The 14,931-nt window shown below is 38.8% G+C and overlaps 1 protein-coding gene across 1 annotated transcript in view; it reads left to right on the top strand.

Moving 5' to 3' along the window:
* LOC147584359 (uncharacterized) overlaps nt 1–8,570 on the top strand; it is a 150,751-nt gene extending 142,181 nt beyond the window's left edge. Inside the window, exon 2 of the mRNA XM_086719119.1 lies at nt 8,389–8,570. Within this exon, the coding sequence (XP_086575245.1) occupies nt 8,389–8,486 (98 nt within the window). The 3' untranslated portion in view covers nt 8,487–8,570. The remainder of the gene's footprint in view (nt 1–8,388) is intronic.
* Nucleotides 8,571–14,931: the final 6,361 nt, after the last annotated feature.

Below are 14,931 nucleotides of genomic sequence, written 5' to 3'. Positions count from 1 at the left end.
TATTGCTCAGATTTGGAAGGGGTCATGTTTCTCACCCCAGGATATGGACATTTGAGTACGTGGCCACCCCTATGTTGGGAACAGAAAAATTACTCTAAATAGAACCAACCCCACTGCACCAGGAATATGGGATGGGTATTGCTGGGATTGTGGTCAGTCTTTAACATTAAAGGATAGCAACTCTTTTGGTACTGACTGATAGTGCTGCCCAGGTATTTACTGGGGAACCTCAAATGGAACACAATGGGTTATATGGCATAAATCTTTGGTCGTGGCTTCCACCTGGATGTTGGGCCACTGTACCCTGTGTTTTCCCTGAGCATAGGGGATAATTCACTCCACTATAACAAAAATTGTAAACCTCTCTCTTACCAAGGCTGGATGACTACATTCTGTTTTCTGCTGTTATGATTCTTTGGCTGCTGTATTTGTCCCCTCCATTGGCCTGGACGGCACTATATTGTTCAAAGAAGCTCTTACTACATGAACCTAACAAGCCTTAAATGATAGCAACCAAAGCTTATCTTTATAAAACACTGAAATGTCTTTAATGAGAAAATCTGTTCTCTAAAATAGGATGGCCTATCATTATCAAGACAAAAATACAGGTTCATACCTGTTGAGTTTGCTAATCATTTTATTAAATCATATAAAGACACAAGTGAACACTCCAAATCATCTGACACCTCCTCCCCCTTTCCCAGGCTAAAGCACTTAATAAATACATGGTTTGGTCTCCTGGGTGGCTCAGTCGATTGAGCACTTGACTTTTGATTATGGTTCAGGCCATGATACCAGGGTTGTGGGATCAAGCCCCATGCTGGGCTCTGCCCTGGCAGTATGGAATCTGCTTGGGATTCTCTCTTACTCCCTCTGTGCTCCTCTCTGCTTGCATGTACACACACTTTCTCTCTTTTAAAATCAACATAAAATAAAATAAATACATGGTTTGGATCATGGGACTCTTGGTAGAAAATATTGTTACTTTATATTGGGAATCATTATCTTAATCTGTATTTTCTCTTGGAACTGCCTCTTTTGCTGCTGTGGTGTCTGCCTCCATTGCCACCAGATAGCCACCAAACAAGCCACCTCCATGCTAATAAAATGTCTTACTAACTTCTGAGGATACACTGTGGAAGAAGAAGAGGGTATGTGAGATTAGAAAAGCTGCTCAAAAAAGGTAGCTTGTTGGGGGAGGTCATAGGACAAACTGCCAGTTGCCCTGTGAGGTGGGTGGGGAAACTGCAGACTCCTCACCTGCTCAACCCCTTCCTTGTCTTTGGAATGTATATATATTCTGCCTGCTTTTTCCACAGTAGGAGCCAGTTTCAAGGATGCAGCCTTGAGAGAACAGCGTGTTGATGAGACTCTTTTGATGGTGTATGTGACTAAACCCAGTGAAGGCCTCTGTATGTGAAGTTTGAAGGCTTTGGTGCTTGACACCCAAAGATCTATTCATCTTGTGGCCACCCAAGCCAAGCCTCATATATAAGACCCCTTGCTTACTAATATTGCCACCTAGACATCTGGACTGGCCTGCCTCTTTGGTCACTCCTTGCCTTCCATGCACAGGGGCCAATTTCAGATTTCACCTGGGAAATCCTGAGGGTGCGACCCAACAATTTTATTTTATTTTTTAATTTTTAAAACCTTTTAATTATTTTTGAGAGAGAGCGAGAGCATGTGAGTGGGGAAGGTTCATAGAGAGAGGGGGACAGAGGATCTGAAGTAGGCTTTGTGCTGACAGCAAACAGCCCGGTTGCGGCTTGAACCCACAAACCGTAAGATAATGACCTGGGCTGAAGCTGAATGCTTAATCAACTGAGGCACCCAGGCACCCCTAACAATTGTGTCTTTATTATCTTTTAATTTGCTTTATCTTTAGCCAGTTTGCAATTTTCACTTCATTTATTTGTATTTTGTCTGTTTTCTTATTTTTTTAAACAACCTTGACAGAGGCCTATTTTATTTTCATTGTGATTTTTTCTTCTTATACAGAGTACAACTTTAATCTGGTGGCCTCCCACAACTTTAAGTATACAGAATACAACTTTTAAAAAAATCAAAATTTGAGGGCATTCTTATTTATGTTAATTCGCATTTTGTTGCATTGTGGTGACAGAAGATGGTTTTAAGGTTCTGTGCCATAATACTTGTTGAGATTTGCCTTGAGATGTGGTGGGCAACTTTTACAGGTATTTCATATATGTTTATGGATAATGTGTATTTTCTCCTTGTTAGATGAGTGATCTTAATGTATGAACATTAGATCATGCTTTAAAACTGTGATATTTAAATCTTTTAGATCTATTTTTTTCTGTTGGAATCTACTCTTCAGGAGTGCGTCAATCTCTTTCATTATAATTGTCGATTTGTCACCTATTTCTTGCATGCTATTAAGTTTTTATTAAAGGCTATGGTTTTTTCTTTGTCACTATGATTTATTAAGCTATTTATAAACTAGAGATTGTCAAATAATATTATTTTCTACAATGTGCCTGAATTTATCTGTCATTTTAAGGAATTTGTAGTCTGCAACTTCTTTGGAATTGACATTTTCCTGCTTCCAGCGAAGTGTTAGACTGACAGGAATCAGGTTGTTGATTTCCTGTTACGCTCAGCAGTCATTCTTTAAATGATAATACCTTGACAATTCCGGATACCTCTGCTTTTCCTTTCTAGATGTTACTTAGGGTCTCTATAAAAATATGATATATTACTGCTACTTCTATCTAAACTTGGAATTTATTTCTACCTCAGTAGTATTTTTCCCCTGCTTAGGAACTTTGAGATTGGACCAGCATGCATTTGTCAGTCATATTTGAGCCCATGGGACTGCATTGTGTGAGATAAAGTTATGCCCTTGTGTTACGACGATATTAATGTCCCCTGTGATGCCCTGTCACCCCTTGTTTCTCACTGTTATTGTGATTCTCGCTCTACTTTTCACCATAGGATTGGCAGAGGCTGCCATAGCCCGCTGGGAGTATGATAAGAGGTTTCTGTTAGCACTCACCTTCCTTTTGTGGATAGGATGCTTTGTTGGTATTGGTTGCTTCTAATCTGTACCCCTTCTGTAGACCTAGATTCCTCATAATGTGACCCATGTATTTGCATAACCAGGTCAGGCCAGGGAGTCACATGGACCTTACTATATGGCCCTGCTACTTGGGCAGAAGATGGGATCTGGGGCTACCACACTCGCATTTACATGCTAAACTACATAATCAGACTGCAAGCAGTTGTAGAAATTATAATCAGTGAAACTGCCAGAGTTCTTAACTTCATATCCAAGGAGCAAACCAAAATGTGCAATGCTAAGCTGTCAAAATCACTTGGCTTTATATTACTTGCTTGCTTCTGAGGGAGGAGTTTTTATAAAGTTTAACCTGAGCAACCACTGCCTACAGATAGATGATGAAGGAAAAGTCATAGGGGAGATCACAGGTTGATGAGAAAGGTTGCTCATGTCCTAATCCATACCTGGAAAGGTTGGAACCCTGGAAAGTTATTAGAAGGATGTTTTGCAACTCTCAGGGGATTCAAAGCCTTCAGAGGTATTATTCTCTTGATTTTGGGAGCTTGCTTAATCCTACTTTTCCTAGCTCCCCAGGTTATATGGTCTGTCGTCAGCCTCATTGAGGCAGTGATCTAAAGGAAAACAGCCACGTATGTGATGATGTTATGGAAATATAAGCCTCTAACCCAAGATGATTCTCTTTGACCCAAAAATAGTGGGCTCTAAGCATCAAAGGGGGAAATGTGGTGGAGGTCTCCTCAGAACAATGTACAATGTGGCCCCATCAACTCCTACACACATATGCATAGCTCTGACGTGACTCCTGGAATGTGTCCAATCAGACTATATGTGTCACCATCTATAGTAGACAAAGAAGTAGAAATTGCTTAAAAGACTACACCCTGCTGCACTTGGGGCTCAGTTTTTCGGGTATGAACCCATTGAGCAAGCACGATGAATAAAGTTGCATCCTGGACAAAGAAAGCCTTGGTGTCCCCATCTTTCTGTGAAAGAATCCTGCTACAGTAATATTGAGAACATATATACTTTTTGTCCTTTTTTAAAATTATTACTGTTAATAGGTCAGAAAAAAAACATTTGGAGATTTTTATGTTGGTAGGAAGTAAAAAAGTTGGTTACTCTTTATGTAATAAAAGAGCTTTTTTGAAGGGATAATAGACTAGACCAATTATTGAATATCTGTTATGTGGTAGACATGGTGCTATATGTAAGGTCAAATGCAATAAAAAATCAGAGGCTTAATTCTCTCTGGTGAAAATAAGAGAAACTTCTTTCTCCTTAATCTTAAAGCGTTTAGAACACCTACACGTTCCCTTATATTTGGAAGTAGTTTCTCTGTCTCTGAAATGTATGTAAATGTATGTGAGTCTTTTAAAATGCTCAGTAAGACTCTTGATCACTTTAAGACCCAGGAGTGTCTGGGAGTCATTTTTGTAACATGTTGTCATCTAGGAATATGGTGCCCGTATTTCATAGTCTCCTTGAGAGGGTCAGAGGCTAACTTCAGTGGATGCACTGCTCCAAGTTGCAATACTACTTCCTGTCATAGAGATCTGACAAGTTTATTTTTCCTTTGGCTAAAGCTAATTGACAACCTCATATGGCCACCCCAACTACCAGGTGAATTTAGGATGACCTCTGCATGACAAATGGTGCTGTAAAGGACCAGTTATTGTTCATCTTGAGAACATGTGTGTGATGGGTTGTATCTGCATAGCTATGTAAAAGGGTAAGATTTCCTGTTATCTCTGCTATTTCTTAGCAGACTGACTCTGCGGAGCATTCTCGCTGGATGTTGTATTCGTTAAAACCTTTCTTTCAACATTTGTGAGGAGTTTTCTGGGTTGGAAAGAGATTTTGTTTTTGATTATATATTTTCCATTATGCGTCGGCTATATTTACATTTCCTATTATATATACATATATATATATATAAATTCTCTCAGGTATGCATTTTTATGTCAATGATTTGGAATAAGGGTCTCAAGTTCAGAGAAAGTGAATTAGCGAAGTCTGCACAACTTGTAAATGAAGAACAGAATTTGAAACTAGTTTTCTCTGGTTCCACAGTCCTTTATTGCATTGTACCACTTTTTTTTTTTTTTTACAAATGGACATATCACTTAATTATTTACTATTGCCTTCCTACATTCAATAACATTGACTTGTGACTTGAGACATATAAAAGTTTACTTGGTGAATTTATTCACCTGACTTAGGGGCCAGGTCTCTGAGTGAAGGCAAATCTCTTTATGCCTGGGGCAAAAGCTCTGTGGTAACATTCTACATTATTGTATCTGGTAGTGACTAGCATACTTAACTCCAAACAAAATGAATTCAAGCCCTTTATTTAAAGTGCATAGAGCCCAAATCAGCCACAAACTTTTGGAATGCTACTTGTTTAAATAAATCTTCTCTCAATTAAAAAAAAAGTATTTTCTTTTTTTCTTAAACTGCTTTAGCAATGTAAACATGCCAAAATGAGTACCTAGAATTTTGTTTGTTTTGCCTCCAATTCTGCAGTCAAATACTGGTATGCCATCGGAAGTACTCGAAAAAATTAAAAAAAAAAAAACAGTTCCTAACTAAAAAAAACCCTTATAAAAATTAAACAGTGATGTCTATGATGTAACATTCTTTTTTTAAATTTTTTTTTTTCAAACGTTTTTTATTTATTTTTGGGACAGAGAGAGACAGAGCATGAACGGGGGAGGGGCAGAGAGAGAGGGAGACACAGAATCAGAAACAGGCTCCAGGCTCTGAGCCATCAGCCCAGAGCCCGACGCGGGGCTCGAACTCACGGACCGCGAGATCGTGACCTGGCTGAAGTCGGACGCTTAACCGACTGCGCCACCCAGGCGCCCCCTACATTCTTAAGTGACACATAATTGATTTAAAATTACTATGCTAGTACTTATATTTATTAATATTATTTTTGTTGTTGTTGTTTCTCCCAGCACTTTTCTCTTTAGGATACAATTACAACTTGTTTTCCTGAAGATTTATGTTAGGTTTATAAAAATTCAGAATGTTAGAGAGAGGGCTATTCTGCAGATGGAGATGGAAAAGACATCATCTTATGAGGCACGTGCCTCAGGCGAGTTGTTCACAAGGCGTCCTGGCAAGGGAAAGGTGCTCATAATCAGGAAGGTGGGATCTTCAACTATTGGCCTGGGGGTTCAAGTTTCTCATGTTCACTCCTAAAAAGGCATTTTTCCCAGGTACCAGGATCTCGCTCTTTCTCTCTTAAGGACCTGGTTTTGATGCAGGAATCCTGGTGAGGCTGCGAATTCAGTCTTTGTGTAGGTGTGCTACCCGTACCATTAGAACCTGAGCCTGATTTTAGCCACATTTGGGCCTATAGAGAGTGTCGGTTGCTGCCATGAGACTTCTTGACTTTCACAATATGCCTTCAATTGAGTGGAAAATCCAAACCTATGTTTTCCTTGTTGAAACTCTAAAAGCATTTAACCAAAGGCAGACAATTCTGCAGACCTTAAGATTGCCATTGACACCAACCTTTCAAATGCTTTCCCAACCTTATATGCCAGTGCTTCACCTTTTACTTGTACCTTGTCCCAGTCTGCCAAGGGTTAGTGTCATAATTGTGATACTCCTGTGGCCAGCTATGATGACCACCCCACCTACCAACAGCACTGGTGTCCTGATTGTCAGCTGACACGTGGATTGCTCAGAACAGCAGAGGATTTTAACCTGAGTAATCTCCCAACCTAAGGATTTCCTGTAGGGCTACTCCCAGGTCCATTTGTCTTCTCCTGGGTCCTCCAAAAAGCAGATCCTGAGACAAAAGCTGAGAATACTTGAGAATGTGATTTGAGACCCATAGAGTTGAAGAACTTGGAAGAAAAAAATCAAGAAAGGACGGAAAGCCTATCCCAAGTCACATCATTGAGCTAGTTACTGTTGTAGGAAATGGGGACTTTATAAAAAGGTAGGGATTTCACTTTAGAATTTTCTCTTAAAACAGAAGAGGGGTTAACATTATCCAACTCTGTTATTTTTCTCTGGCTGCCGTAGCACATGACCAAGAACTAGTAGCTTAAAACAACACATTTATTATGTCCCAGTTCTGTAGGTTGGAAATGAAGATGCTGGCAGGACTGCATTCTTCTCTGGGTATGATAGGAAAGTCCATTTCCTCATTCACTAGGGTTGCTGGCAGAATTCACTTCTTTTTATTATTTTCAGAGGATCCAAGTTTCTATCCGATATCATTTTCTTAAACTCTGAATAGTTTCCTTTAGCATTTCCTGTAGTGCAATTATATGGGCAATAAGTCGTCTTGGTTTTCTTTTATCTGAAAATATCTTTAATTTCTTTTCATTATTGAAGGAAACTATCCTGAATATCTATCATCGAGATATCCTAGAATACTAATTTGACATTTTAAAAACTATTTTATAAAGTACTATAATGATATTTCTCTCTCTTGAAGGTTTCTGCTATGAAATCAGCAATTAATTGAATGAGTGGTCCCCTGAATCTAACATGCTGTTTTTCTCTTACCACTTTCCAGAGTTTCTTCTTATCATTGGTTTTTGTCATGTTGACTATGATGAGCCTCACCATATTCTCTTAATGTTTATTCTGTTTGTGTACTTATTTCATAGGTTCTCTTCGAGAATTTTTATACTTCATCAAATTGGGAGATTTTCAACCGTTATATTTTAAATCACTTTCCTGCTTCATTAATGGTCTCTGCTACTTACATCAATTTCCTATATATTAAATCATTTAATACTGTGTAATAAGTTTCAGAGACTCTCGGTTTTTTTTTATCTTTTATTTCTCTGTTCTTGGCCTTGGAAGTTTTCCTGTTTCTTCACTGATATTCCTATTTGCTGAAAAAAGGTTTTGTTTTACTTAATTGGTGATAATTACAAGAGCCATTTAAAAATGGCTGGTTCCATTGTATGTTAGTTCCAGTGTTTGTTGATCTCAGAGTCAGACGTGATGTGTTTTCTTTTTTCCCAACATTGTGTTCTATTTTCTTGGTTTTTATTATGTTTTGTAATTTGGGATTGTATTAAAGATATTATGAATGTGGATATTCTGAATTATGCTGTTCATTTCCTTTCTTGGCTGGTAATTGACTTGGCTAGATTTGAACTACAGGCTCTGTTGTGTGGCTACCAGATAGGGTCTTGATTCAGATCTTTTTTCTTTAAGCTGTTTTGAGTCTCTTCTCTTTTAAGCATGCTCAGGATCAGTTGGAGATATAGATAGAAGAGTTTGAGGATCCCTGTATGGTTTTAACCACTTAAGAACTCCCACACTTTCTTCAGTGTTTCACGTCGTATGGCTTAACTTTTCTGTTTCTGCAGGGCTGAAAGAGTGTGAAAATTGCGTTGTGAGTCCCTCTCACCACTGTGTGTACCATGTGGACTGCACTTCGATTCACACTGAAGGCCATGAAAGATGAGGACCTACTTGTGGAGAACACCATCATCCATACTCCAAGTGAGTGTGTATTTTTCATCAGACTCTGTTCTGTTTATTCTCCAGTACCTTCAGATAATTGCTTTTCTATATGATGTCCAAGTGGTATTGCTATTTTCTGCAAAGGGATCCATCTGGTAGACTAAGTTTGTCCTATATAGAAATGAAAGTTCCAGTGTAAACGTGGCTGGAGTCATTAAGGACACATTGGTTCTTCTTTGGTCCCTGCTTTTTTCTTTACCAGAAAGAGGCAGTACTGTCATGAACATGGACTTTCTATACACCCTGCGATCCATCTATGTAAAGAGGACGTGGATATTATGTGCTAGTTGGTTCACATCTGAGATTTAGGCACAATCTATACAAGTATAAAAATATTCTGGCTGATATTTTCTTCATGTGCTTAGTAGTAAAAACATAGTCCTCATTCAGGGATTCCCTCATTTAACACATATTGACTACCTATTAGGTATCTGGGACAAATGCTATATGACAGTGAAAAATAATATATATAGTCTCTGCCATTACACAGTGACAGAAGGTATAATAGCAAGAAAACAGAATGTTATAAAAGCCCACCTAAAGGTTTTAGGATTTAGCTGACGTGTCTAGTGATAGTTCAGTACTGAAGTGACATTTACATTGATCCATGAAGGATAACTTGGAATTATCCAAGTGAAGGAGAAGAGGAAAGAATAATGCGTGCAGAGAAAAGATTCTCTGCCCAGATAGTTGTGGCAAAGAGTATAAGGAAGATGGTGAAATATGAGGTTGAAAGGCCTGTAGGGCAGTGGGCAGGCTGTGATGGCTCATGTAATCTGTGTGTACTAAATGTCTTCCACATACAGTATGTCCCCTGCTCTCTGCTCTGAAGGTCAACACGTATAGGTTATATCAGTGGTTCCTGCGTTTCTTGTTTCTGGTTGTCTTGGGTAAACAAGGATCCCAGACAATATACTGGAAAGAGGGAGGACAGTGGAACCGTGGTATTTATTTCCCCACTTTCCTTCCCATGAAACCACCTTACAGTCACTTTGTTCCATAGCTCATAATCTCTCCTAGTCTCTAGGAAACTTCCTTTACTTGATTCTCTCCTTTTGGTTCAGGGATAACAATATCCCAGACTCCTATACTGCCTGCAAAGCCAAGGAAGCAGGACTGTTGTGGGTATTATGGTTTAAGGGATCTATTATAGTAATAAGTCCTCACACAATTGTAATAATTGGAGGAAAACGGTCCAAAAGGGAGAGTCGGAAGACCAGATATAAGTCATAAATTGGCCTGTCTGATGCACTGGTGGACGAATTGGAGGTTTTCATGCAATTGGGGAAACTAGTCACTTTCAACTGCTGGAATGTGGTGATGAAGGAGAGAGTGGAAAGTCTACATCCAGTGGTGAGCCTTTGGTTGCTATTGGTTAGCAGGGTCCGCAGTTGGGAAGAAGAGCTGGATATATGGCAAGGACAAGCCTGGAACCTGTCCACACCTCTCTACCTGTCCTTTACCACTTTAAAACACCTATCATCGGATTGTGTGGGGAAATAAGTTCTCCTTACATAAATGGGTTAGAAAAAAGCTTAGGGCAGAAAACCACTACCACGGGGCAAACACGCCTGAGGTTATTAGCTAACGAGATATTGTAATGGGATCACGACTAACTTGTTATATCACCTGCAGGAAATTACTTTCCATCTGGCGCCAATGTACCTGATCACAAATTACACTTGCCCCCAGACCCTTTGTGTCTTACACACACAAGTTGAGGATTACTGTCTGATTGTTTTCTCCACGTTCATGCGTGTAAGATCTTGTTTTCTTCACATTCACCACGTGGGTAATATCTTGTGAGCTTGATAAATATGGAGATGAAACCCCTTTTTGGGGCTCCTGTCTCCTCTCAGACATTAGCCTCTCTCATATTCAATTCTGCATCTGCTTTCTTGCTGGACAGGAGAGAACTCCAGGCTCATAGTCTGTGACAAGACTGTAATGGACACTGCTTCACTTCTGCCTTCCACATGTCAAAATGAATTTCCCTCTTGGACAACTCAAATCCAGAACCATACAACAAAGGAGAGTCTGGAAAATGTGATTCTAGATTAACCATATTGACAGAGTCTAATCCCACCACATTGTTTCATACTGTTTCCCTACATCTTTATAAATGAACCATTTATAAAATCTGCTTGAAATGCTATTAGTTTGAGTGTTCCATATCTCTCCCATTAAGATCCTAGATGATATACCATTTAATCAGGCTTGGGTTTGTCCTCAAGAAAGTGGAAAACTGCTGCATTTCAAACAGGACAGTAATGGGACCAATTTGCATGTTGAGGGGTTATTTTAGATGAAGCATATAAAGAATTAAACAGAGGCCTGGGCTTGTACTGGCAACACAAAGAGTGGAAAAAAATTCAGAGGCAGGGAGATCAAGACCAGCTAGGAATTTCTTGAAATTATCCAGTGGTGATAGAGAAAAATATATAAATTAAAAAAAGATAGTGCTATCGGAAAGAATAAGTGAATTTGATGAGTAATGAGAGAGAGACGGAAAGGTGTTTCTATGCAGGCTGATAAAAGTATCACTAAGGGAGGTTTAATTGTTGTCACATAGAATAGAAATAATAGTAAATACAAACTGATGTGAAAACTCCGCAATTACAGAGCAGTGGGCATAACTTACATACTAGCGCATAAGTACATACAAAAATGTAAGTTGTCATATATTCTTCATAAGCCCACCCCCGGCTTTCTGCTGGTGGTAGAAAAGAAAGGGAAACCTGACCACATTGGAGGCAGCTGTCTTCTAGCCTTAAGCACTCTCTTTCAGTTTAACTGAACATCCTTGATAGAGTGTTCACCTCTCCAGGTTTCTTCTTGTCGTTCTCACCATGACTACCATCTTGTAGAGAATGCCTGTGAAAAGCATCACCATGGTGGTAAAGGAGTGAGCATGTAGGGGACATGTCTCCGTGGGCCTGCTTGAACTTGACTGCAGTCATTGCAGCAAGGCCTGGCTTTGTGTAACTTCTAATGCACCCTTTTGGGACAAGCAAGGCATGATGGCTCTTCTCACTGACTGTATTCCTGAAGGCATTGTTGAACCTCTGAAGGCTGGCTGTAGTACCATCTAATGAAGTATGTGAGTGTTTTCTCCTTTATCTCTTCTAATGCCACTTTTGACTATTGTTATGATGAAAGTTCTGCCATAGCCACCGATGGACATTTGAGAGATTCTGGGCTCTTTTAATGGAGGATCACAGAGACTTTGTTTCAGTTGGAGGACCATCTATCCAGACCAATTTCTGTCGTTGGAGCTCTCATTCCTGTGCCATATTGAAAGCAGTGAGGAGATGTACTTCTAGGTTAAAAATGTGATGGTTTCCCACATTATTTTCCCAACACTAGATCTCTACTCAGAGTTCCAGGATTAATCATTTTTAAATATCTTAGTCCCCCATATCTCTTTCCAATCCAAACTCCACAATATTTGTACTATTTGTGTGAAGTGGGGACTTTTACTTTCATTGTATTATCATATTACCTACTTATCGTTTCAAAAGTAATGCTTATAAGACTCGTGAACCAAATAACTTTGGAGTTGAGCTTGTAAACAAGAGTCTTTCTTGGTCAACATGGCCTATTGTCAAGACTTCTACAGATTTAGCCTGGGGGAATTAATTTGCAGCAAAATCTGAGCGACCCTGTCTTTGTTTTAAGTTATATTGGTCTTCATATGAAAGCATGGTGTGTCCTTGTGTTCAGAGGTAAAGTTCCCAAAGGGCAAGGGGAATAAAACATATGTGTGTTCGATATATAAAAAATGAACAGGCTGATAGTTGTGATCTGTCCTAGAGCATTACAAATCAAAAGCATGTGGGAATCCATAGAGAATTGGAGAGCTGAAATGATGGGTAAATTTGGTCCTGTCTCCACAGATATTTTGGGACCCACTTGTATAATTTTGATATAACACCCAGTATTATGTATTTTATTTAAATTTAAATATCTATCTTTGCTAGATTCTTGTAAGTAGATCACTTTGAGCCTTGCTCCCCAGCTCATACAAAATGGAAATAAAGGACATTTTACTGTATATTTTGATATTGTCTGATACTGAGTTCTCTCACTGGACTAGAAGGAAGTTAAGAAAAACAAAGTTACACAAAAAAGGCAATAAATCTCCCAAGACAATGAATTTCCTCATTTACTGAGGAAAATACTGTTACATTTGGGACAGAAATCTTCATTTATTTAAAAACTTTGATGTGAAGGCTAATATGTTGAGGGAGGGTAGGTGTGCTTTCTTCTTTTTGAGTTACCATGTATATGCAGTCTCCTCGAGAAGAGACTGAAAATCGACACCTGATTTTGAAAACCTTAGCATTTAGATATTATCTCTCTTCCCACCCACTTGGAAGTATTTTCTTGGTGAGTTTTCATAATTCTTGAGGTTTAATGGTTATCTTGTCACTTCCAAATTCAGTCAAATTGAGTTGAAATATTTAAACATATCAGAAATACATCTCGATGAATACAGCTAAGGGAAAGAGGGAGAATGGGGAAAATCATTTTATGTTGGAAGAAATAAGGTGCTCTGGAGTATTAAAAATAATTACTATAAAGACTCTGGAAAACTTAGACTTTGTGCTTCTGATGAAAGCTAGCCAGGATTTCCAATTTTTGAAGGATTACTAAAAAATAGAGGTTCCTCTAAAGCAATAGGTCTTTTTGACTTAAAATGGACCTCTGATGCCTCAGACTTGAGCTAAGAAGGGAATAAAAAAGACCTTGGAATCTTTTGAGTTATTTGTTGAGTATGGTGCTACCCAGGGCTAGTTTAGCCCTGATGAAAGATGTTTCTTTCTGACATGTTTGCCTAAGGAAGAGATTGCCTGTTATGATTATAGTTTTCACTGGGTTGTCTCAAAGCTATTATTTTATCTCTGTAATGCTTTGTCCCCAAATTCCTTCTAAAAAATAAATGTAGATATTCAAAATTTAGTAAAACCTCAAGAAAGCTTAACACCAATGTTTAATAGGAAGGATACAGGACAATAAGAAAGTTTTAAGAAATGTAAGAGAAGATTTTGGCAAGTAGCTATTGTGAGCCACTTGGTACAGAAATAGATTGAAACATTGATATTTTTAAAAATTTATTTGAGACAGAGGAAGAGAGAGTACACATGCAAGATGGGGAGGAGCAGAAAGAGGGAGAGAGGGAGAGGGAGAGGGAGAGAGAGAGAGAGGAGAGAGAGAGAGAGAAAATCTCAAGCAGACTCCCCACTGTCAGTGCAGAGCCCTATGGAAGGCTTAAACTCATGAACCTTGAGATCATGACCTGAGCCAAAATGAAGAAGAGTCAGACACTTAACTGACTGAGCCACCCAGGTGCCCCTAAAATAACATTTCTAAGATGACCTGGGTTTTACAGCATTTTCTTCAGGTTAGAGCATACATATTTTTACATACATGGGACATCCCTTTATGCTGTGTTAGCATAACAGATTAATGCCCACTGTGAGGTAATTGGTTGCATTCACTGTTAAAATTGTTACACCAGGTAATCCCTTTTCCAAAACCATGTGATTTGATAAAATATACCCACAAAATATCATCACTACATTGGATCCAGTGAGAATAAGAGTGGATTGGAGAGAGAGTTGAATGTTTCCTCTTCCTTCCTTCGCCATGTATCAGCCATGACACCTATGTTTGATGATCTACTTCAAGAGGCAGAGGTGGCAATAGCCCATATGATGAATAGCTCTGTGGTATTCAGCAAGAAAGCAACATTTGAAATCCACCCTAAATCACAGATAGGGATGTATTAAATTGTTCCTGCCTCTCGAATGGTTTTTCATGTTTGTAGGCAGGTATGACAACCCCATTAATTATGTTGAGAAAGCAGAAGTAACTCACTATTTTAAACTATTTGATGGGGAGAAAATACTTTCAAATTCCAAAATATGTCTTGTATTTCAGTTGCCTGAAGCACTTGAGGAACATTCTTTGTGTAAACATGGGAGTTTTCTAACCCATACTTGAAATTTTCAAAGTTATATCCTGGGGTTCTACCACATGCTTGACACTGTGTGGCATCTATTCTTAGAAAACGGAATTATCTCTTTATAGGCAAAGGAAAAAATTGTCCCAGTGTGAAGAAAGTAAATTAATAGACATTCAGGGGCCAGGAGAGCACCAGAGAGGCAGATGCCTGGAGTTGAGAGCATGTTTTCTGGACAGTTTTGATTAATCAGCAATTGAAAAGCCTACAAATTAGAAGTCCTGTGGAGATTGAAAACATCATCTGACTTACTATTAAAGCTAATTTGTTTATGTTAAGGAAATAACAATTATACACAAAGCTGACAGAGATGGCCATTATCAACTTAATTAAATGTTTTTTTGTGACATTTTGCGAATTA

This window comes from Puma concolor, chromosome A1 (assembly GCF_028749965.1).
Source record: "Puma concolor isolate L17-30 chromosome A1, mPumCon1.1.hap2, whole genome shotgun sequence".
In the NCBI taxonomy this organism is placed as follows: Eukaryota; Metazoa; Chordata; class Mammalia; order Carnivora; family Felidae; genus Puma; species Puma concolor.
Note: the sequence above shows the minus strand (reverse complement) of the source record. Positions and strands in the feature narration are given on the sequence as shown.